The sequence below is a fragment of the Bufo bufo genome, chromosome 3, assembly GCF_905171765.1.
Source record: "Bufo bufo chromosome 3, aBufBuf1.1, whole genome shotgun sequence".
NCBI classification, from domain to species: domain Eukaryota; kingdom Metazoa; phylum Chordata; class Amphibia; order Anura; family Bufonidae; genus Bufo; species Bufo bufo.
In genome coordinates, this window is record NC_053391.1 from 425,602,057 (window position 1) to 425,626,703 (window position 24,647).

Sequence of the window (24,647 nt, forward strand, 5' to 3'; positions counted from 1 at the left end):
ATAGGATTGAATGAGGAAGTGCCCTGGAGTACAATAATATATTGTTAAGGGGAGGTAGTTAATGTCTAATCTGCACAAGGGATGGACAGGTCCTGTGGGATCCATGCCTGGTTCATTTTTATGAACGTCAGCTTGTCCACATTGGCTGTAGACAGGCGGCTGCGTTTGTCTGTAATGACGCCCCCTGCCGTGCTGAATACACGTTCAGACAAAACGCTGGCCGCCGGGCAGGCCAGCACCTCCAAGGCATAAAAGGCTAGCTCTGGCCACGTGGACAATTTGGACCCCCAGAAGTTGAATGGGGCCGAACCATCAGTCAGTACGTGGAGGGGTGTGCACAGGTACTGTTCCACCATGTTAGTGAAATGTTGCCTCCTGCTAACAAGTTCCGTATCAGGTGGTGGTGCAGTTAGCTGTGGCGTGGTGACAAAACTTTTCCACATCTCTGCCATGCTAACCCTGCCCTCAGAGGAGCTGGCCGTGACACAGCTGCGTTGGCGACCTCTTGCTCCTCCTCTGCCTTCGCCTTGGGCTTCCACTGGTTCCCCTGTGACATTTGGGAATGCTCTCAGTAGCGCGTCTACCAACGTGCGCTTGTACTCGCGCATCTTCCTATCACGCTCCAGTGTAGGAAGTAAGGTGGGCACATTGTCTTTGTACCGGGGATCCAGCAGGGTGGCAACCAGGTAGTCCGCACACTTTCAAATGTGGGCAACTCTGCTGTCGTTGCGCAGGCACTGCAGCATGTAGTCGCTCATGTGTGCCAGGCTGCCCAGAGGTAAGGACAAGCTGTCCTCTGTGGGAGGCGTATAGTCATCGTCCTGTGTTTCCCCCCAGCCACGCACCAGTGATGGGCCCGAGCTGCTTTGGGTGCCACCCCGCTGTGAACATGCTTCATCCTCATCCTCCTCCTCCTCCTCCAGTAGTGGGCCCTGTCTGGCCACATTTGTACCTGGCCTCTGCTGTTGCAAAAAACCTCCCTCTGGAGTCACTTTGAAGAGACTGGCCTGAAAGTGCTAAAAATGACCCCTCTTCCTCCGGGGCCACCTCCTCTTCCATCATCGCCCTAAGTGTTTTCTCAAGGAGACATAGAAGTGTATTGTAACGCTGATAACGGCGTCATCGCCACTGGCCATGTTGGTGGAGTACTCGAAACAGCGCAACAGGGCACACAGGTCTCGCATGGAGGCCCAGTCATTGGTGGTGAAGTGGTGCTGTTCCGCAGTGCGACTGACCCGTGCGTGCTGCAGCTGAAACTCCACTATGGCCTGCTGCTGCTCGCACAGTCTGTCCAGCATGTGCAAGGTGGAGTTCCACCTGGTGGGCACATCGCATATGAGGCGGTGAGCGGGAAGGCCGAAGTTACGCTGTAGCGCAGACAGGCGAGCAGCGGCAGGGTGTGAACGCCGGAAGCGCGAACAGACGGCCCGCACTTTATGCAGCAGCTCTGACATGTCGGGGTAGTTGCGAATGAACTTCTGCACCACCAAATTCAGCACATGCGCCAGGCAAGGGATGTGCGTCAAACCGGCTAGTCCCAGAGCTGCAACGAGATTTCGCCCATTATCGCACACCACCAGGCCGGGCTTGAGGCTCACCGGCAGCAACCACTCGTCGGTCTGTTGTTCTATACCCCGCCACAACTCCTGTGCGGTGTGGGGCCTGTCCCCCAAACATATGAGTTTCAGAACGGCCTGCTGACATTTACCCCGGGCTGTGCTGAAGTTGGTGGTGAAGGTGTGTGGCTGACTGGATGAGCAGGTGGAAGAAGAGGAGGAGAAAGCTGAGGAGGAGGAGGAGAAGGGAGGCAAAGAATGTTGCCCTGCGATCCTTGGCGGCGGAAGGACGTGCGCCAAACAGCTCTCCGCCTGGGGCCCAGCCGCCACTACATTTACCCAGTGTGCAGTTAGGGAGATATAGCATCCCTGGCCGTGCTTACTGGTCCACGTATCTGTGGTTAGGTGGACCTTGCCACAGATGGCGTTGAGCAGTGCACACTTGATTTTATCGGACACTTGGTTGTGCAGGGAAGGCACGGCTCTCTTTGAGAAGTAGTGCCGGCTGGGAACAACATACTGTGGGACAGCAAACGACATGAGCTGTTTGAAGCTGTGTGTGTCCACCAGCCTAAATGACAGCATTTCATAGGCCAGTAGTTTAGAAATGCTGGCATTCAGGGCCAGGGATCGAGGGTGGCTAGGTGGGAATTTACGCTTTCTCTCAAATGTTTGTGAGATAGAGAGCTGAACGCTGCCGTGTGACATGGTTGGTGACGCAGGTTGTGGTGTTGGTGGTACATGCCATGTTTGCTGGGCGGCAAGTGCCAACGTCCCTCCAGAGGCGGAGGAAGAGGCCGAGGCGGCAGCAGCAGAAGAGGTAGCAGGGGGAGCCTGAGTGACTTCTTTGTTTTTAAGGTGTTTACTCCACTGCAGTTCATGCTTTGCATGTAGATGCCTGGTCATGCAGGTTGTGCTAAGGTTCAGAACGTTAATGCCTCGCTTCAGGCTCTGATGGCACAGCGTGCAAACCACTCGGGTCTTGTCAGCACATTGTTTGAAGAAGTGCCATGCCAGGGAACTCCTTGACGCTGCCTTTGGGGTGCTCGGTCCCAGATGGCGGCGGTCAGTAGCAGGCAGAGTCTCTTGGTGGCGGGTGTTCTGATTTTGCCCACTGCTCCCTCTTTTGCTACACTGTTGGCTCGGTCTCACCACTGCCTCTTCCTCTGAACTGTGAAAGTCAGTGGCACGACCTTCATTCCATGTGGGGTCTAGGACCTCATCGTCCCCTGCATCGTCTTCCACCCAGTCTTGATCCCTGACCTCCTGTGCAGTCTGCACACTGCAGAAAGACGCAGCAGTTGGCACCTGTGTTTCGTCATCAGAGACGTGCTGAGGTGGTATTCCCATGTTCTCATCATCAGGAAACATAAGTGGTTGTGCGTTAGTGCATTCTATCTCTTCCACCCCTGGGGAAGGGCTAGGTGGATGCCCTTGGGAAACCCTGGCAGCAGAGTCTTCAAACAGCATAAGAGACTGCTGCATAACTTGAGGCTCAGACAGTTTCCCTGATATGCATGGGGGTGATGTGACAGACTGATGGGCTTGGTTTTCATGCGCCATCTGTGCGCTTTCTGCAGAAGACTGGGTGGGAGATAATGTGAACGTGCTGGATGCACTGTCGGCCACCCAATTGACTAATGCCTGTACCTGCTCAGGCCTTACCATCCTTAGAACGGCATTGGGCCCCACCAAATATCCCTGTAAATTCTGGCGGCTACTGGGACCTGAGGTAGTTGGTACACTAGGACGTGTGGCTGTGGCAGAACGGCCACGTCCTCTCCCAGCACCAGAGGGTCCACTAACACCACCACGACCATGTCCGCGTCCCTTACTAGATGTTTTCCTCATTGTTACCGTTCACCACAATAAGAAAAATATTATTCGGCCCAATGTATTGAATTAAAATTCAGGCCTTTTTTTTTTTACAGACACCTAACACTGCCGGCTATCTATTTAGGTACCGTATTACACTAATACAGGCACACCAGTAATGACAGATTTAGCTGAATTTAAATGTGAGGCCTATTTTTTTAGGCGCTGTGTGACAGGTATAGGTTTAATCACAGAATTAGACTTGTATCTGCACTGTAGCGTGTGTGTTAAGTTTTTCAGAATGACACTATCAGCACCTTCAATCTAATCTACCCTTTTAGGGATAGATTTAAAGTAGGCCTGATATAGCAGAAACCACTAATATTGAGAATTGCAAATTTGGGAATTGTTTTTCAACCCAGAACAAAAACTGTGCTTTTACGGTCACTAAAAATAACTTGACCAGCTAAAACAGTACTGATTTGGAGGAATATAAATGTCAGGCCTATTTTTTAGGCGCTGGGTGACAGGCTCAACTTGCCCCTGATGTAGTACATGGCTAAAAAATAACCACACTATTGATTGTTAAATGCACTTGGGTGACACAGGCTCAGCCTGCACCTGATGTAGGATATAGCAAAAAATAACCACACTATTGATGGTTAAATGCACTTGGTGGTAGCTTGTGCTGGAGCACCACAAGCCACAAAATGGCCGCCGATCACCCCAGAAAAAAAGTGATATAAACACGCTCTGGGCAGCCTAAAAAAAGTGAGCAATTGAATATCAGCACTTCAATGATCCACAGCTGGAGATCGATCACTGAATGAAGTCTTTTGGAGGAGTTAATCTGCCTAATCTCGCCCTAACGTCGCAGCTGCAACCTCTCCCTACGCTTGTATCAGCAGAGTGACGTGCAGCGCTATGTGACCCAAGCTTATATAGAGGCTGGGTCACATGCTGCACTTGCCAATCACAGCCATGCCAATAGTAGGCAAGGCTGTGATTGCCTCTTGGGGCAAGTAGTATGACGCTTGTTGATTGGCTGCTTTTCAGCCTTTCAAAAAGCGCTAAGAAAGCGCCGAACACCGAACTATACAGTTCGGGTTCGCTCATCCCTAGTGCTGATCCTTGTGCGCTAGTTTCAGCTCACTCTTATCTAGATGTATCTGTGTCCCTCATTGCTGCTAACTTATTTACTGAATCTTGTACTCCAAGATGCTTCACTACTGCTGAGGGTTTTTAGAGATTGAAGCATCTTTGAGTACAAGATTCAGTAAATAAGTTAGCAGCAATGAGGGACACAGATACATCTAGATAAGAGTGAGCTGAAACTAGCGCACAAGGATCCCATTTTAGAAACTACACCCCTCAAGGTATACAAGACAGATTTTACAAACTTTGATAACCCTTTAGGTGTTCCACAAGAATTAATGGAAAATAGAGATGAAATCTCAGAATCTCACTTTTTTGGCAGATTTTTCATTTTTTAATCCATTTTTTTCCAGTTACAAAGCAAGGGTTAACAGCCAAACAAAACTCAATATTTATTGCCCCGATTCTGTAGTTTACAGAAACACTGCATATGGTGTCAAGCTGCTGTACGGGCACACGACATTGCGCAGAAGGAAAGGAACGTCATACGGTTTTTAGAAGGTAGATTTTTTTGACACCATGTCTCATTTCCCCTGATGCACCCCTAGTGTAGAAACTCCAAAAAAGTGACCGCATTTTGAAAACTACAAGTAAAGGTGGCAGTTTTGTTGGTACTATTTTAGGGTACATATGATTTTTGGTTGCTCTACATTACACTTTTTTGAGGCAAGGTACAAATAGATGAATGTTGTAAATAACAAAAAATAAATGGTGCCAAAACAGCTGACAGGTTAGATCATGTGGTATTTTTATAGAGCAGGTTGTTACGGATGCGACAATACCAAATATGACTTGTTAGTTTCAGTTTTACATAAAGCATTTTTGAAAAACAAAAAAAGATTTTTTTGTGTCTACACATTCTGAAAGCTGTAGTTTTATTTATTTTTTGGGCGACTGTCTTGTGTAGGGGGCTCATTTCTTTCGAGATGACGGTTTGATTAGTACTATTATAGGGTGCATATGACTTTGATCACTTGCCATTACACTTTTTGTGATGTAAGGTGATAAAAAAAAAGTCTCAACACTTATTTAGTTTGTTTTTTTACAGTGTTCATCTGAGGGGTTATGTCATGTGATATGTTTATAGAGCCGGTCGATACAGACGATACTCAATATGTCTACTTTTCCCTTTTTTTTTTTTTTTACTTTATTTGGGGAAAATGACTTTACTTGGAACTTAGGGAAACTTTTTTTTTGTCCCACTTTGGGACTCACTTTTGGGGGTCTGATCCCCTTTAGAATGCATCACAATACTTCTGTATTGTGATGGTCTGTATGAGTAATACAGCTTCCTGCCTGTGAGATCCAGGGGGCTGGATCTCACAGGCTCTCCACCGGAAGGCAGCCCGATGCCTAAGGAAGGCATCTCGCTGCCTTCCATGCCATTGGGTCCCCATCACAGCAGCACCGATCCCCGCCGGACATCGCACGCGCCGCGGTCAGCGCTGACCGCGCCATATCAAGGGTTAATGTGCCTGCATGAGTGATTTCACCGATGCTGGCGCATGCAGCAGGGGTCCAGTTATCAGTGACTGTCGGACCCCTGCAGCTGACCGGGCGGGCGCAGTTCCTGCACCCGCCCGATCACCATGACATGAAGTACATGTACGTCATGGATCCTTAAGGGGTTAATCAGTTTCCTACACAATGGATGGCGTTAAAGTCTGGGACAGATGATTTTCAGGTGAGTGGGGTGTCAACTCCCCACTGATCAAATATTGATGGCCTATCCTGTGAAAAGGTCACCTATATTAAAATCCTGTAACATCCCTCTAAGGGTTTATTTAGATGGCCGTATGCTGTCCGCAAAAATGAGTATCCATTTTTTTTTGTGGACGGTTCAGCATGTCCGGAAAAAAATAAAAAATAAAATTTTTGCGGACCCATAGACTTCAATGGGGCGACATCCTGATTTTCACTGACAAGTATGACATGTTTTATTTGTCTTGTGGAGCGGTGGAATGAAAGAAAACGGCCCCATAGAATGAATGGGTCAGCATGTGATCCACAAAAATAAAATAAAAAAATGGATCTGCATTTCTGCAGACAGCATACGGCCATCTGAATGAGCCCTAAGGCTGCAATCTCCGCATTTCAAAACCCATAACTTAAAATTTTCAGTCAACAAAGCCGTATAAGTGCTTGTTTTAAGGCTACTTTCACACTAGCGTTTTGGCTTTCTGTTTGCGAGATCCGTTCAGGGCTCTCACAAGCGGTTCAAAACGGATCAGTTTTGCCCTAATGCATTCTGAAAGGAAAAGGATCCGCTCAGAATGCATCAGTTTGCCTCCGATCAGTCACCATTCCAATCTGGAGGCGGACACCAAAACGATGCCTGCCATGTGGTGCAAAGCAAGACGTATCAGTCCCCCAAACGGATCAGTCCCCCATTGACTTTCAATAGTGTTCATGACTGATCCGTCATGGCTATAGAAGATATAATACAACTGGATCTGTTCATGACAGATGCATGCGGTTGTATTATTGTAATGGAAGCGTTTTTGCAGAACCAATGCCACCAGTCTCTGATCGGTGGCAAACAACTCAGGACCTCAAGAATTCTCAAAATGATGGGCCAATGTTACAGTTTTGCTTTGCAAAGCGATGCTCCTGGGCAGGGAACTGCAGCACAGTCCCACACTTCACTGGACCTATTCTGCAGACTAATAAAAACTAACTTTCGTAGAAACGTTCTTTTCCGTGTGGCTTATAAGATACTACTGTTCTTGTATGATCAGACTGCAAGATGTGAAAATCTTATGTAACAGTGATTATAGGCAAGTCAAAATTTTATTAAACCTATAAAACAATTTCATAATGAAGTTTCCTAAGGATTTTTACCATAGGCCATACGAAGGAGCAATATAACAAAGCACAGCCAGTCTACAGCACAAGCATGGGAAGGCAGATATAGAAAGTAGGGATTGACAGATATTGATTTTTTTAGAGCAGATACCGATAATCGGTGAACTTTCAGGCCAATAGCCGATAATTTATACCTATATATTATAATATTCTATTAGTTGGTAGTCACTGAGGTGGTGGAAATTTACATTTGGCACTAGTACATTATAAATGTAAATTATTAATTAATAAAGCCCTTAGTTGGTAGTCAATTTATATTTTATAAAATATACTAGTGCCAAATGCCAATTTCCACACCATCCCCCCTCCTCACTGACTTTAACCCCTATCAGACCTCAGATGAATAAAATAAAAATAAAACTCCTCACCTCTCCTGCGCCACAGCTCCTTTTCATCTCCAGGTCCGGTGTCGCACTCCCATGTGTTCTACGTCCCACGCTGCACTATCACCTGACAGCGTGCAGCGTCGGGTCATAGTGCACGCACTACGTCCCGACGCTGTAAGGCTACTTTCACACTAGCATTCGGGGCTCCACTTGCGAGTTCCGTTTGAAGGCTCTCACAAGCAGCCCCGAACGGATCCGTCCAGCCCTAATGCATTCTGAGTGGATGCGGATCCGCTCAGAATGCATCCGTTTGGCACCGTTTGTCCTCCGCTCAGCAGGCGGACCCCTGAACGCAGCTTGCAACGTTCGGGTGTCCGCCTGGCCCAGCGGAGGCAAACGGATCCGTCCAGACTTACAATGCAAGTCAATGGGGACGGATCTATTTGAAGTTGACACAATATGGCTCAATTTTCAAACGGATCCGTCCCCCATTGACTTTCAATGTAAAGTCAAAACGGATCCGTTTGCATTATCATGAACAAAAAAAAAAAAGATATTTTTTTTCATGGTAATGCAAACGGATCCATTCTGAACGGATCTAAGGCTACTTTCACACTAGCGTTTGGAGCGGATCCGTCTGATGTTTCATCAGACGGATCCGCTCCTATAATGCAGACGTTCAGAACGGATCCGTCTGCATTATAACTTAGAAAATTTTCTAAGTCTGAAAGTAGCCTGAGCGGATCCGTTCAGACTTTACATTGAAAGTCAATGGTGGACGGATCCGCTTGAAGATTGAGCCATATGGTGTCATCTTCAAGCGGATCCGTCCCCATTGACTTACATTGTAAGTCTGGACGGATCCGCTTGCCTCCGCACGGCCAGGCGGACACCCGAACGCTGCAAGCAGCGGTCAGGTGTCCGCTCACGGAGCGGAGGCTGAACGCTAGCAGGCGGATGCATTCTCAGTGGATCCGCCTCCATTGAGAATGCATCAGGGCTGGACGGCTGCGTTCAGGACCGCTCGTGAGCCCCTTCAAACGGAGCTCACGAGCGGACACCTGAACGCAGGTGTGAAAGTAGCCTAAGCGTTTGCATTATAGGTGCGGATCCGTCTGTGCAGATACCAGATGGATCCGCACCTAACGCAGGTGTGAAAGTAGCCTAAGGGGTCAGGACAGTGCCGCGCGGGCCCCATCAAAGAAGACCAGGGAGGCCAAGTATCGGAAGCGCTTGCTGCTTCTTCCCTGCTCCCGATGCATACTAATGAGCGCTTCCATACGCGCTCACTAGTATTCGCTTTATACGCATTAAATCGGCAAGGTTAGATGCCGATAATATGCAAAATCCCCAATATCGGTACTTCCGATAATCGGTCGATCCCTAATCGAGAAAGTCAAATTGCAGCGCTCACCTGGGTATCATATTAGAGAGGCACGGATATGGCCAGGACAAAGCCAACATTAACTGTAAAAAGTAGAAGGGTCCAGCTTCTGATAAAACAATATCCTTTAATGCGGTAAAATCCATACAAAAGCGACGCGTTTCGGATCTCCATTTAACGATCCTTACTTATATCATAAGTAAGGATAGTTAACTTGAGATCTGAAACGAGTCATTTTGCATCTGTCTTGATTTGTATGGATTTTACCATATTGAATAAAGGATGTAATTTTATCAGAAGCTGGACCCTTCTACTTTTTACACACACATGGGAAGGTGTACACAAACATAACAAAAGGATACTTGTTATATATATAAAAAAAAAGTGCAAACCCATCAGAAACCTGCGCTTGTTGGAGCAGGTGTGTTTCCTGAAGTTCTGCAGCCTGGGAACTAAGCCGTAGCTTTCTCCACACTAGAGGTTATTTAAACAACTCACAACTATTCCAACAATATTTACCCGAGTCAAAAGGGACCTTGAAAAAGGCTATCTTGTGTCTTTAATCAGCATTAAATGACTCCACCAAATGTTACTCAGTACCAGGAAACATCCCACCAAGTAAAGTCCTCTTTTACATCAGCATTTCCATTATTCTGTTCTGTTACAGGAGCACAACACCGAAAATAAACAGAAGGAATTGCTGAAATCACTTCGAAACTTTATTTTTTTTCCATGTCACTGTATTTTAAAAATGTGTCAGGAAGAGACCCTATTGACGTCTATAGGAGAGGTGTCTAGGCATGCTGTGACCTGTGGGGGGGTCAGGAGGGAGCTGATAAGCTGCGATATCACCTATTGTGAATGGTCTTAAGACTTAAGGCGGGTTTACACGGGCCAGGGAGCAGCCAATTGTCAGGAAGGAAGCATTCCTTCCCGACAGTTAGATGCGGGTGCATTTACATGCAGCGATCTCCTTCACAGTATGAGGACGAGGGATGGATAATGTGATCGCTCATCCTCATAGAGCTGCATTGCTTCTGGGCAGCAGATTGCAGTTTAGACCGCACAACCTGCTGATAATTTAGGCGACTGCAGGAACGACAAGATCACCCAATGAATGAGTGTTTCGCTCGTCCCTCAGGTGATCGGCAGCACAGAAAGACGGACAGACTGTCAGGAATGAGCATTCTCAGGGACATTTTTGTTCCTGATAATCTACCTGAATATCAGGCGGTGGAAATCCACCTTTGACCTTTATAATGCCCATGTAGGTCTAATACAGGCCAACTTCCTTCCCGACAATCGCCTGCTTATTAATGAAGGAGACCGCTGCCATTATATGCAGCCATCTCCTCCACAGTATGAGGAGGAGCGATAGCAAATGCCATCGCTCACCCCCATACAGAATTATTATTTGCACGATCTGTTGCTGGCAAATCAATTTTTTTTCGTGCTTAAAAATTGCGATTGCCCGATGAAAGAGTGTTTGCTCGTTCATCTGGTAATTGGCGCCACTTTTACACGCGCGACAAATTTTTATAATGATAATCTAGGGTGTCACGCTGCGATATGTGACAGTCGCAAAAAAATCCATTTGAGATGGATTTTTCTGCGACTTGTCGCGTCGCAGTATGTTGCATGTCGCATTGCGACACCATAGACCAGGGCTGGCCAACCTGCGGCTCTCCAGCTGTTGCAAAACTACAACTCCCAGCATGCCCAGACAGTCTACAACTATCAGCCTACAGCATGGCATGGTGGGAATTGTAGTTTTACAACAGCTGGAGAGCCGCAAGTTGGCCAGCCCTGCCATAGACTATCATTATAAGAATTGCTGCGCGACATTGGTGTGACAAATGTTGCTGTGTAGTTGTGCCCTGTCTGTCGTGTAGACCTAGACCTTATTGTCTTGAGAACAGCTACATCGGTCAAACACAAGAACAGGAGGAGACCCCACTGACTTATCTGGGAGAGGTGTCTAGACATGCTCCGACATGTGGAGAGGTCAGGAGGGAGCTGATAAGTTGTGATACTTCGAGGTAGGTGATTATATAACAGCACATTTAAAAAAAAAACAGCTACGCCTTTCAACGGCGGTCCGCCATCTTCATTAGGCTGCCTTATCAAAGTAGGCAGAGCAGCCTAGGTCTTCTCCTGGTGTGGAGGATCTTTGCCCTTCACTAGTGTTGTGCCAGGTCTGCACAACAGGATTCGGTAAGGGTACTTTCACACTTGCGTTGCTGGATTCCGGCAGGCAGCTCCATCGCCTGTACTGTCTGCCGGATCTGGCAATCTGTATGCAAACGGATACCATTTGTAGACGGATACGGATCAGTCTCACAAATACATTGCAATACTGGATCAGTCTCTCCAGTTTTCATCTAGAAAAACGGATCTGGTATTTCTCTTTTTCACACATTTTTAAAGGTCTGCGCATTAAAGACCGCAAAACCAGACCAGTTTTCCCAGAACACTTGGTGCCAGATCCGGCATTAATGCATTTCAATAGAAAATAATTCCAGATCCGGGATTCCGGCAAGTGTTCCGGAATTTTGGATGGAAAAAATACTGCAGCATGCTGCGGTATTCTCAGTCCAAAAAAACGTACACAGTGACTAAACTTAAGACATCCTGAACGGATTGCTCTCCATTCAGAATGCATTAGGATAAAACTGATCAGTTCCTTTCCGGTATTGAGCCCCTAGGAATGAACTCAATACCGGAAAAGTTTAACGCAATTGTGAAAGTACCCTAAGGTGTATTGCCCCTCAGGGATTACCTAGATGGTATCACACGAGGGAGTGCCCCATATCTTCTCTTTTATTATTAGACCTAGTGTACAGTGTGAAAATTGCAGGATTATATATTTTTTTTTAAATATACAGGTAAAACTCTAAAAATTTGAATATTATGCAAAGTTCATTTATTTCAGTAATGCAACTTAAAAAGTGAAATATATGAGATAGACTCATTACATGCAAAGCGAGATATTTCAAGCCTTTATTTGTTATAATTTGGATGATTATGGCTTACAGCTTATGAAACCCCAAAGTCACAATCTCAGGTTCCCTTTGCTCAGGGGGTATGGATTATTAGCTGACTAGAGGGTGACACTTTGAGCCTAGAATACTGAACCTTTTCACAAAACTTTAAATTTAAGCTACATTAATGCAATTCCTTTTAATTTGCATTACTGAAACAAATGAACTTTTGCACCATATTCAAATTTTTCGAGTTTCACCTGTATAGTGACATAACTCACGAAAAGAAATGGCACATTCCCTTTAAAGGTGACAAGTCCACTTTAGCAAATAACTCTACAGTATTTTTTTCCATCCACAATATTGGTATACCAGTCATGAGGTTGCATAAGAAAGGGAAACCTGTCTAGCTAAATGTACTAAACGTGTTATTCTGCATTTTCCAAATGTCAAATTTATTGCACGTTAAAACCTTTGCCATCTCATGAAATCCCGATCATTCCCAGTGTCTTTTATGCCTGACTAAAAAAAATGTCAAATATAAAGTTACAATTAAAGGGGTTGTCCGGGACCAAATGTTTTTTTTTTAAAAACACGTTTACTCACAATGCACATCTAAGTAAAGGCCTCCATACATTTTCAGCTATTTTTGCCACTTCTATGTGGCTCCAACGGTCCCCCACTCATTGTTTATATATCTGTTTATCTTTACCTGACTTCCGGACGCACTGCCCTGTGGGTCCAGGGGCAGCGCAGCATCAGGTGGTTACAGCTGTCTCTCTGCTCCGCCCCCTCATCAATATTCACTTCAATTCATTCTGAAGCTCACTGGACTGGAGGGGCGGGGCTTAGCGGGATGTCGGCCAGCCGCTGTAACTCCGCCCCCTCATCAATGTTCACCTCAATTCATTCAGAAGCTCACCGGACTGGAGGGGCGGGGCTTAGCGGATTAAGGGGCGGGGCTTAGCGGGATGTCGGCCAGCCGCTGTAACTCCGCCCCCTCATCAATATTCACCTCAATTCATTCAGCAGCTCACCGGACTGGAAGGGCGGGGCTTAGCGGATTAAGGGGCGGGGCTTAGCGGGATGTCGGCCAGCCGCTGTAACTCCGCCCCCTCATCAATATTCACCTCGATTCATTTGCTGCCAGTGACGTCACCGGGCTCCCTGAGCAGCGATAGAGGAAGCTTTGCTTGCCTGCAAGGGACCCAGTACGTCACTGAGGAGAAGAAAACAGTAACTTCCGGCCATGAATTTCAAAGATGAAAACGGGGCTGCAGAAATCTGTGACAAAGGTACTACCTGCTTGTATGTAATGTGTATGCCACACTTGTACTATTAGAGCAATGTCCCCAATCCCGGACAACCCCTTTAAGAGTCAGCTATGAAAGGATTCCTCTCCCAATAATGAAAGTCACTTTAAGGCTACATGCACACGACCGTTGTGTTTTTTGCGGTCCGAAAAAACAAGGATGGCGTTGGCACGGACTGCCGTTAATATAACTGCCTATTCTTGTCCACAAAGCGCAGACAAGAATAGGACATTTTTTTTTTTTTTTTTTGTGGAGTGCTGTCCGAATCTTTTGCAGCCCCATTGAAGTGAATGGATCCGCATCCGAGCCACCAAAACTGCGGCTCGGATGAGGCCCAAAACAACGGCCGTGTGCATGAGGCCTAAAACAGCTTGCTCCTGTGTGTAATAGCAGCCCGAATAAGACCTCTACAAAACTGCACAAAGTATAACTGAAACGTAGTTGTGTTACACACATTGCAAGCATCACTGTCCAGTCTCAAAGCATAGGGAGTTATTGAACTCATTTAGAAAATTTTCATTCATCCCAAAAGGAAGCAAGCGTGAGTTACATCAATAAGCAATCTCAAAGGACAGGTAGGAAGTGTAATGGAAAGCGTGTCTAATACATTTCCTAAGAGGTCATTGGAACTCTCATTTATAAATGGTTAACTGGCCAATGTGCCAGTATACCTAAAAAATACTCCCAATAACCGTGTATTTTACTTTACAGCACATCCTGTAAGAAGGACATTTATGTGGACAGAAAAAAAGAAATAAATTAGAAATTAAGGTGAAGCATCCTCTGAGTGAAAGTTTATCGGTGAATTTGGCAATGATGACCAAATCAATATCAGAATCGGTGGGCGTCTGACTCCCAGGACCCTGCCAATCAGCTGTTCAAAGTGGGCACAGTGCTCCACGATTGCTTAGGTCTCTGTAACGTCACTGTATATCAGTCACATGGCCCAAGTGCAGCTCAGTCCTATTCAAGTGACCCCCATCGATCCGATATGGATGACCTTTCCTGAGAACAGGTGATCGATATCAAACTCCTGGATAACCCCTTTAATTTCACTACAATAACTGCCTATCAATAAAATTATAGAAATAAGTTAGGGTCCACTGATACACAACTACAGCTCTATGAATGGGTGCCGAGGAGAGTGGCCAAAGTAATTAAGGGAATGGGTGGATTACAGAAACAAGACATTAATAGGCTCTGGGTGGTGTCATGTGTGCTCTTTTGAGCCAAAGCCAGAAAGGAGTTGGAAGGGCAGGAGAAATACAACAAGGATGGACTGGGGCGGACTGCCACAACTGCAGTCAGCCAGGGAAACCCAGCCCTCGTGTCAGCCGGATCTCCCGGACAGACCACAGCTAACCTGACCCAAACTGACTGCACCATAAATCAACATGATACAGTCAGTTTGGGTCAGGGGAGCCACCGTCGGTCCGAGAAATGCAGCCGACACACAGGCCATTTCTTCTTGGGATGATCATGGTAGTGTGAATCAGCTCTATTTCTCCTTCCTAGTGGATCAACTTCTGAATTTGGCTCTAAATCCACCACAAAAAGCTGTAGGTGACACCTCCCTTAGACCTCTTTCACATGGGCGATACTCAATGTGTCAGGGTCGGTTCAATGAAAAACGGTTGGTTTTGCGAGCAAGCTGAATCGGGTCTGTCTGACTGTACAGTGTGCGTTACAATTTTTTTTGTCAGGATTGCATCTATTTTTCATGTGAGTGAAGAAAAACTGAAGACTCACACGCAGCATCTACCAGCAATCAGTGAAAGATGGACTGCGTATGGATACCATGAGTGTGCTGTCAGTTGTCATTCACTGGCGCAATGAACCAGTCCTGCGTGAAAAACGGCTCAAGATACAGATGGTCATGTGCATATACCCAATGAGGGTTCAGTCCGGATGCTGTCTGTAAAACGGAATGCATCCCGATGGAAAACTTGGTGTGAAATTATCCCTAGCGTTTTAGCTTGGAAAATAGTAATCTAAAACCAGCAAAAATGATCCATGCTTTTTGTTTGTCAATCTACAGGCTGAATAGCTAGTACCAAGAGGAAAAAAACTGGATTATAATCAAGTACGACTTATTACCAAAACACCGTGCACTCAGACGCAGCACAGCACGCCATGAATGCAGAGAAAGGCCGTTAGAGCTCCTAATTTGAGCATTTGCTGTCAGCATCCCCACACCAGCTCTCTTCGTTTGGCAGGAAACTAAATTAATCGTTAACTCAATGATGCTTATTAGACATTCAGCTGTTCACCTAATGCACTTTTTTTTACTGCAAAATTACCAAGTGAGAAATTGTTGAGCTCAGCATTGCATGGAGACACAATCTATAGTCCACGACAACTGACAGAACTTGTCCGAGAGCGAGGGCTGCCAAATACCCAATTACAAAACAGGAAAGACACCAGCGGGTCAAAGGGGTATTCCAGTTGGTTGAAATTATACTCCCATCAACAGGATAGGGGATAACATCTCCGGAACTCCCATAGAAACGAATGGAACAGTAACGTGCATGTCCACCCGGCCATTCCGTTCTTTTCAGATGTGATGCAGGGGGTATGGGGTGCCCGTTCTCGTGTTCCTGGGGGACCCAGCAGTAGGACCCCCACTGATCTAATAGTTATCCCCCATCATGAGGATAGAGGATAACTTCAACCAACCCGGAATACCCCTTTAACGCTCCTTCCAGAGATCAATGGGGTTCTGGACCATCTTTAACATGTACCTCTAGTAATCTGGGCTTTACCATGTGGAATGTGTGAACCTGGATTTTCCACCTCAAGCTTTGTCCTGGGTGTTGCCCTCTTCCTTTCCCCTCTAATGGTAAAAATTGTCCTCCAAATTCTAGCCTCCACTTCTTTCCCCAGCAGGCTCACTTTGCAAAGTCTGAAGTCATAAAAGTAGCCCGCCCAGCAGTCACAGCTATGTCCCCATCAGATCTTGCTATAGAGTAATAGCCACCCCCAAAAGATATCACACCAGTCACTCCCTATTCATCATTGCAGCCCTCCTCTGACAATTTCTCCAGTTGTCACAGCAGATATCCCTCCCTGTGTAGTCCCACCAGTCAGCAGCCATCACCCAGCTACATATGACACTGGCTGACCTATTGCATGTTCGCTTGGCAGCTGAAGGCATCTATGTTGGTCCCATGTTCTTATGTGTCTGCATTGCTGGGAAAAATGATGTTTTAATAAATGCAAATGAGCCTCTAGGGGTGCGGCAGTTGTAGAAAGAGCTGAGCCTCTAAGTGTAACTGCAACACCCCTGTTGCTCCTAGAGGCTCATTTACATATATTAAAACTTAATTTTTCTCAGCACATATGAACATGGGACCAACACAGATGCCTTAAGCTGCCAAGTGCACATGTAACAGGTCAGCCAGTGTCACAGGCACAAATCTAGAGATGCCCTTTAACTGTATGCGGTCTAAGGAAAAAAAATAATATTTGAACCACCAGTGTTCACTTTTCTCCGCTTTGTATTTTCATGGGTAAGGCTAATTTCACACATACGGCTGTTTACAGCCAGAGCCCACTGACTGTAATGGGAACCAGCAGCTCTGCCTCATTTATGTCAGAGACCAGCCGGACTCCTGCCAGATCCCATTACAGTCTGAGGTTCTGCGGGTACACGGCACTATCGGGCCATGCCAGATCCAGAGAACAGCCTGCCGGATCGCTGTGCCGCATGTGTGAAACCAGCCTTAGTGCTACCACCCTACTGGATGTGGTCAAACCTATGTTAGGCTTAATGAATTTAATCAGGAAAAAAAGAGGCAAATACCTTGTCTTTTTTGTCTTGTCGAGCATATGGAAAACATGGAATGACAGCTGTAACTCGGGAAGAAGATGCAATCTTGCAGGCGTTTATCATGATCAGTAGTTCCATTAGGTTGTCGTTGATCTCGCCGCAGCCACTCTGTACGATATACACATCTTCCCCTCTTACGCTCTCACCGATCTCTACACTACATAAATAAAACACAAGAAATACAGATTTACAGATGTTTCAGAAAGGGTTAATCTGCGACAAAACTATATCAGTAACTATATTACTTTTCTGGAAATAGGCGCCTCCAACAAATCCATCAGAGAACATGCCTCGTGAGATTGGCGAGATGCAGAGACAGCAAAGCTCATCGGGCTATGCCGTTTCCAAATCTTCTATTCACTTGTATGGGAGTCATAGAAACAGGGTAGCACAACCCGCATGGTTGTTTGCATAGCACCAACCACTCCGTTCTAGACAGAAATTTGAAATTTATGGCATTCTGTAGAAATGCCATAAACGCCTGAGAATGGAATAACCCTTTAAGTAGAATTTGCACTGCAAGTTTCTTATTGTGGGCCTGAGTAAAATAACCTGTGACAGAAGAAATGCCATTAATGCAATTCACTATTATCCACTTAATTTATCCAAACACAAGGTACTCTTTAAAGCAGACAACCCAGTGGTCTTAACCTTTGGCCACCTGTCCCACTGTTCTTGCCCTGCTGGCCCGTTCTCAGCCACTTTCTGGTCATCAGACTAGAAGTAGCTTAGTCACATGTACACTGAAGCCCATCACTGGCTTCAGCGGTCACAGGACCAAGTCACTTCCAGTCTAGGGGGGACTAAAAGTTAGCATGAATTGGACACCACTGTAGGAACTGTGGGCCTACAGAAGGGCGAGTGGTTTTATTTTAATTGGCCAAAGGTTAAGAACATTGGGGCTGGTAGCTCATAGGCTGGACAACCACTTTAAGGTTCAATTCATATCTATGTTTGAGGCTTCATTAGGAAGAAAACCCATTGGAACACCATTACAGTTAATGGGATGAGTTGGACACAGTTCATGTAGCACGTGATGGGGCCGTCTCTGGCTTGCATTACTTTTTCTGTTCGTTTGTCCAATATAGATATGAACAAAGCATAAGGGGTTAAAAGGCATAATCTAATTATAGGTTACATAAAGCTTTTAGAATGACTACTTAAATCTAAAACAGTGAGCACTGTGTATAAAACAATGTGTTATGTACAGTAAATAAAAATCTGTCCCCAAGGATTAATGCACAATTCCGATATTCCCTCTGCAGCTCTGTATGGGTCGCATGCACAGTAGAGCGCTGTCGGCTGAACACTTGTTAGACCCGACCACGCTGGGCTAGAACTCTGCCAGACACCTCTAGCTGAATCTCATCCTCCATGACAAAGGACTGGGGAAGCTGAAGTTCAACTGCAAGACCCCCTTCTCCAGCTCAGACATCAGTCACCGGAGAGAAGGTCTGCACACCACCATACACATTAGGCTACTTTCACACAAGCGGTTTTTGCAGATCCGTCATGGAACAGCAAAAACGCTTCCGTTATGATAATACAACTGCCTGAACGGATTCGGTTTTATTATGTCTTCTATAGCCATGACAGATCCGTCATAAACTCCATTAAAAGTCAATGGGGGACGGAGCAGTTTTCTATTGTGTCAGAGAAAACGGATCCGTCCCCATTGACTTGCATTGTGTGTCAGGACGGATCCGTCTTACTCTACACCACATCGCGGACAGAAAAACGCTGCTTGCAGCATTATTCTGTTCATGATGGAGACGCAACCAAACTGAATGGAATGCATTCTGGACCATTCCGCTGCCGTCAGTTCAGTTTTGTCCCTATTGACAATGAATTGGGACAAAACTGAAGCGTTTCCCCGCCCGCTATTGAGATCCTATGACCGATCCCAATAGCAGATAGGGAAAGCGCAAGTGTGAAAGTAGCCTTACGTGGGTCCCTGATCCTGCAAAAATCTGCACGTTTGGCCAAGATCCACAATGTCTATGGCTACCATTAGTCTCACATTTAGAGGCGAGACTAATGGTCCCACAAAAAGTATTTTTTCAATAAGATGTATCTGGATAGTGCCACCTGCTGTTTGTTCTTTTCCTTACTTCTCTGTGCACTTGGCTGAGGTGGACGCACATGCTCAGTTCCCTCCTTCTAATGCCACCAGCTCTATGTGCTGTAAGAAGTTATGACGTTAAAGCTGCAGAGGCAAGGCGACACCCCCCTAAGAGGTATGGGGTCCAACCACACGGTGAGCTTGTGCTGCAATTACGGAACGACCAAATGCAGTTACCACAGGCACTCTCATGCTTTTAGGGCTCTTTCACACTGGCGTGGCCCTTGTGGAAATGGCGCTCAGCGAGAGAGATTGTGCGGTCTGGACTAGAGAAGTGCACAGCATTATCGTTAATGAAGATACTGTGTGCCTCTGCCTGACCTTTCTGGAGCAGAATCCTAGTGACAGCTTCATTCAAGTATGATTCTGTTACAGAAAGGTCACACTTCCTAAAGTCCAGGACGTGGGATCCCTTTCTCACATGGAGTGCGATTCCTGCAAGGGTTACCCTCAGAGCTCTCTCACATGAGCGTATCATTCTTGTCCACAATAGTTAATGAGAATTGACATGGTCCTTCATCTTTCTGATTAAACTTCAGATAGTGATACATGGGGTAAAACATGCTAAACATATACCGCAAGTGGCTGATCAACTGTACAGACAATGTGGTCAGCAGCCGCAAGCAGGTGGGCAAGTTTTGCGTGTGATTGCCCATATATACAACAGGCATAGTCATCACAACTTTGTGCCAAGTTTGTCTCCGAAACCTTTTTTCCTCATTGACTTCTATTGGGAAATGAGATGCTGTGGTTCCTAATGACAGCATGAACACATCACGACCACGCTATGTGGGCATACCCAAAGGGAAAAACCTGCAGCAGAAAGGACATGAGCTGCCATAGGGCGCTAGCTCTAGCAAAAAGGAAAGACGCCTGGGGAAGGGGAGGGGGGGGGGGAATCACTATACACTATGCTCTGGCACTTGCATATACTACACATTGGTAAGCGTTCCTGTCGGGCTGCTCAGCCATTATAGCATATCTTAGGCAGGGTCACATCATTACCATCTGCAGTAGAGCAGTGCATTGTGTAGTGAGGCCCTGCCCCCTCACCCCCCTTGGAAGCCCGGCAAGTGGAGGGAACCAGTCCAGCTCACATTCTAGGACAGGTTTCTCCTGCGCATTTTAAAATCATTCCCAGATAACCTTTTACTGCATATAAATGTTCAAATCTTTATCGTTTATTTTTGAACTGATTCAATACTTTACAGATTAAAGACATATTCTGGTTACAAGAATTGAGGCCCTGTACCCCCCTGCAGCCACCTGTACCCCCCTGCAGCCACCTGTAATGAATGGAGCGGGCGGTCAGGCATGCGTGCCATCATTCCATTCATTTCTATGGAAATTTTGCATGGCGACCGGCCGCTCGGTTCATTTCAGGGGGCATAGGACCCTGTTCTTGTGAACACAAGCAATAATGGGGAATTACTATCCTTTGCACTCGTTTTTCTAAAATCCATTTCTGTGTGTACAGACAATGCTAATATCATCTACTTATTAAAAAGTATACTCTGTCCCCAGCGACCTCTCCATCAAACTGTTTGCATGGACACATAGCTCTGGTTCACCTTTAGCCGATCTGAGGCTCTGTTCGAGTTGAGATACTTTTTCCTAACACGCAGATTACGCATTTGGTGCAATGAGGGCACCCCCACCCCACATAGGCACACAATTCTGCACACTTTGATGACCAGGAAACAGGACAGGAGATAATAAATACATGGAAAACATTGCTTAACCACATCACAGCCAAATGTTTTCAGTTTGGCATTTCACATGCTGATAACAGCTAGAAAACTAGGAATTCACCAGCATTGTTGATGGCACTTTTTTTCATAAAAAAGATACCCATCTAGGACATTAAATATCTTGAGCGGGAAGAAATCAACTATTGTAAACAGCCTCTTGTGCAGAGGTCAGGGGTCTGCAGCCGGCTAGGGCTTCACAGCTTATCCTTCGCCAGGTGTGTGAAGGCTATAAGGCCTCATGCACACAGCTGCCACAGTTCGGAAAATATGGATACAGGCCGTGTACTTCCTGCACTTACCTCAGTCCTGTTATAGAAAGGTCTATTCTTGTCTGCAAACCGGACAAGAATAGGACATGTTCCATCATTTACGGAACAGCTGCACGGATGACCTCTGTGTGCTGTCCGCATTTTTTGCAAACCATCAAGCCTTCTGTGACCTGCAAAAAAATCCAGTCATGTCGTGCCGCCTATGAAGAATATAGCTTAGAGGTTACGCCGAACACCATGTGGAACCATCAGGGTATGTTCACACATGGCATATATGCTACGGCTTTTCAGGCATATTTTTGCGTGTGGACGCACCTTTATGACAGTTAGCTTACGCTAACTTGCGTGCATAGTCTAATATACTTATTGCACCGCCCTGTACAGAGTAGTCCGGAACGTGAGGCGGCCCAAGCACACGTCAGACTGGTGGAGATTTACCCAAACTAGTTTAGTTGCCCTTAGCAACCCGATTCCACCTTTCATTTTCCAAGGAGCGCTGAAAAAAATAAAAGGGGAATTCTGATTGCTATGGGCCACTAAGCCAGTTTCCCTTTACAGCCGTTATGATAAATCTATAAATCTCCCCCACTAAATACATTCAACACATGGGGCTTATTGTAGCCAAGACAAAAAAGCCCTTTCACATGGAGCAATTTAGCAGGCAATTATTGGAAACGAACAGGACGTTCCCAATAACTGCCTGGTCACCAGGAGATTAGAGCTGAATTGATATTTACACAGGGACATCTGCTGCACGGAAACAATGATTTTTGGTGCCGGCTAAAAAAGACAGGATAACCTGACGAATGAGAGTTGTGATTGCAGGCAGCTTTTCTGAGGACAGCACATATGCTCAGTATTTATTTTACTGACCACGGGTCAGTGAAAAAAAACTAAAACAAAGACATGCACTACTTTGAACCATGATGCGGACCAAAAACATCCATTGAGGTCTATAGGTCTGGGGAAAAAAAATAAAAATAAAATAAAAATCACTGGCCACACGGATGGCATCCGTGTTTGGTCCGTTTTTCAATGACCACTGATAGGAGATGCTCTGGAAATAAGTGTCCATGGAAAGCAGATGACACAGAGCAAAAAACAGACACACTGACCACACACATCTTCACAGATTAACCCCTACCTGACACAGTGACTTCTTCTCACCCGAAGACTTTGTTGAATTAATTTGGTAATCACATCTGAGTCTTTAAAAACATTTTAAAATAGCAATCCGAAGTCGCGTCAGTGATGCCACACTGTTTATACAGTACACCGACATGGTACATACTGGCTTCCCTATAGACAAGATACCTGCACAGCTCTCTGTATCTGACATATCCTCTATAGTGAACATTTTATGGATGACATCCATGGAAATTAAGAATGCTCTTCTCCCTCTCTGGCAAATCTGCGCTACAAGATCAGTTCATGGTGCTGATCCTCCTCCCTCACTTTACATCTTAAAGGCTAATTTCCTACATGTATTTCTCCTTTTTTGGACTTTTCATATTTTTCTTTTGTTAAAGGGAACCTGTCACCGGGATTTTGGGTATAGAGCTGAGGACATGGGCTGCTAGATGGCCGCTAGCACATCCGCAATACCCAGTCCCTATAGCTCTGGGTGCTTTTTTGTGTGTTAAAAAATCAATTTGATACATATGCAAATTAACCTGAAATGAGTCAGAGCTTGAAAATATGACTCTTCTCTGGTCACATAAGATATGACTCTTATGTTAATTTGCATATGTATCAAATCATTTTTTTTTACACAATAAAAGCACACAGAGCTATGGGGACTGGGTATTGCGGATGTGCTAGCAGGCCATCTAGCAGCCCATGTCCTCAGCTCTATACCCAAAATCCCGGTGACAGGTTCCCTTTAACCTGAAGCAGCATAGTCTACATCAGGGATGCTCAACCTGCGACCCTCCAGCTATTGCAAAACTACAACTCCCAGCATGCACTAATAGCTGTAGGCTGTCCAGGCATACTGAGAGTTGTAGTTTTGCAACAGCTGGAGGGCTGCAGGTTAGTCTACATCTTCTGAATAGCTCAAAGTCTTAAAGGGGTTGTCCCCTTTTTACTATTGGTGACATATCCTCGGGAGTCTTAAGAGAACAAGCACTGCCTTCTCTGCAGCAATTGCAGTGGTGAGCATGTGTAGTTACAAGTATGGCGTCCTCTTTCACTGTAGTACGCACAGAGCAGCCTCATAGAAGTGAATGGGGACGCCATACTTGTAATTACACCTGCTCACCACTGCAATTGCTGCAGCGAACAGAGGAAGCTGACGCGAAACGCGTGTCGGGGTCTCTAGGAGGCACTTCCGGGTCTGCAATTTCGATCCCGAAAAAAATAGAACATATCCTATTCTTGTCTGCAATTGCAGACAAGAATAGGCATTTTCTATTAAGTGCTGGAACGCACATTGCCGGTGTCCGTGTTACACAGACGTGTGAATGGACCCTCAGAGGTTGATGACCTATCCCGAGGATAGGTCATCAATAGTAAAAAGGCACACAAACCCCTTTAAGGCCGGTTTACCCTACCTGACAGAGTAATAGGGATGAACGTTCCTACCAACGCTCATTTCCAATAACCTGTCTGTCTAAAGGTGCCGTGGATCATCCGATGATCGAGAGATGCTCATTCATCAGGTGAAATGATTTGTTGGTGGGACACCTCAGCAGCAGATTGTGCGGTCTAAACAGCCATCTGCTGCCTAGAAACAATGCAGCTGTATGAGGATGAGCGACAGCAGTAGCAATCCCTCATCCTCATACTGTGGCATGTAAATGCAACGCTTCACCTCCCCTAACGAGCAGTCGAATGTCGGGAAGGAACGCTTCCTTCCTGACAATTGTGTGCTCGATCATGTAAACGCAGCGTTACCATTTGCTCCACCTTGCCCATGGCAACCTGACTGCTTAGTGTACGGCGTCATCTCACCTTCACACATACATTACCAAAACATTGTTGGTAGGCAATCAGTAAACCCATTAACAAAACCCCAAAAACGTGTTAAACAACAATTGTAAGGGAAATTCTACACAAGCCATTTAAACCGAAAACAAACCACAGCAGCAGGGAGTATAAAAACCGTGGGTCGCGCCTTTCGTGCAGTCCTAGATGGAGAGCACCTTTACTGGAAAGGAATGCTCAGATTCTGCTGGTCAGAAATACTTTCTATTTAAACTTGCATTACTTCACAGTAACATGCTTTGCCAGGCAAACAGCCCAATGTGAGGTTGGCACAGCAAACGTTACTCATGCATGAG

At 45.9% G+C, this 24,647-nt stretch overlaps 1 protein-coding gene across 1 annotated transcript in view; it reads right to left on the bottom strand.

The window, feature by feature from the left end:
- Positions 1–24,647, bottom strand: part of PRPS2 (phosphoribosyl pyrophosphate synthetase 2) — a 69,566-nt gene that overhangs the window by 11,664 nt on the left and 33,255 nt on the right. The window contains exon 2 of the mRNA XM_040424983.1: positions 17,198–17,381. Within this exon, the coding sequence (XP_040280917.1) occupies positions 17,198–17,381 (184 nt within the window). The remainder of the gene's footprint in view (positions 1–17,197; positions 17,382–24,647) is intronic.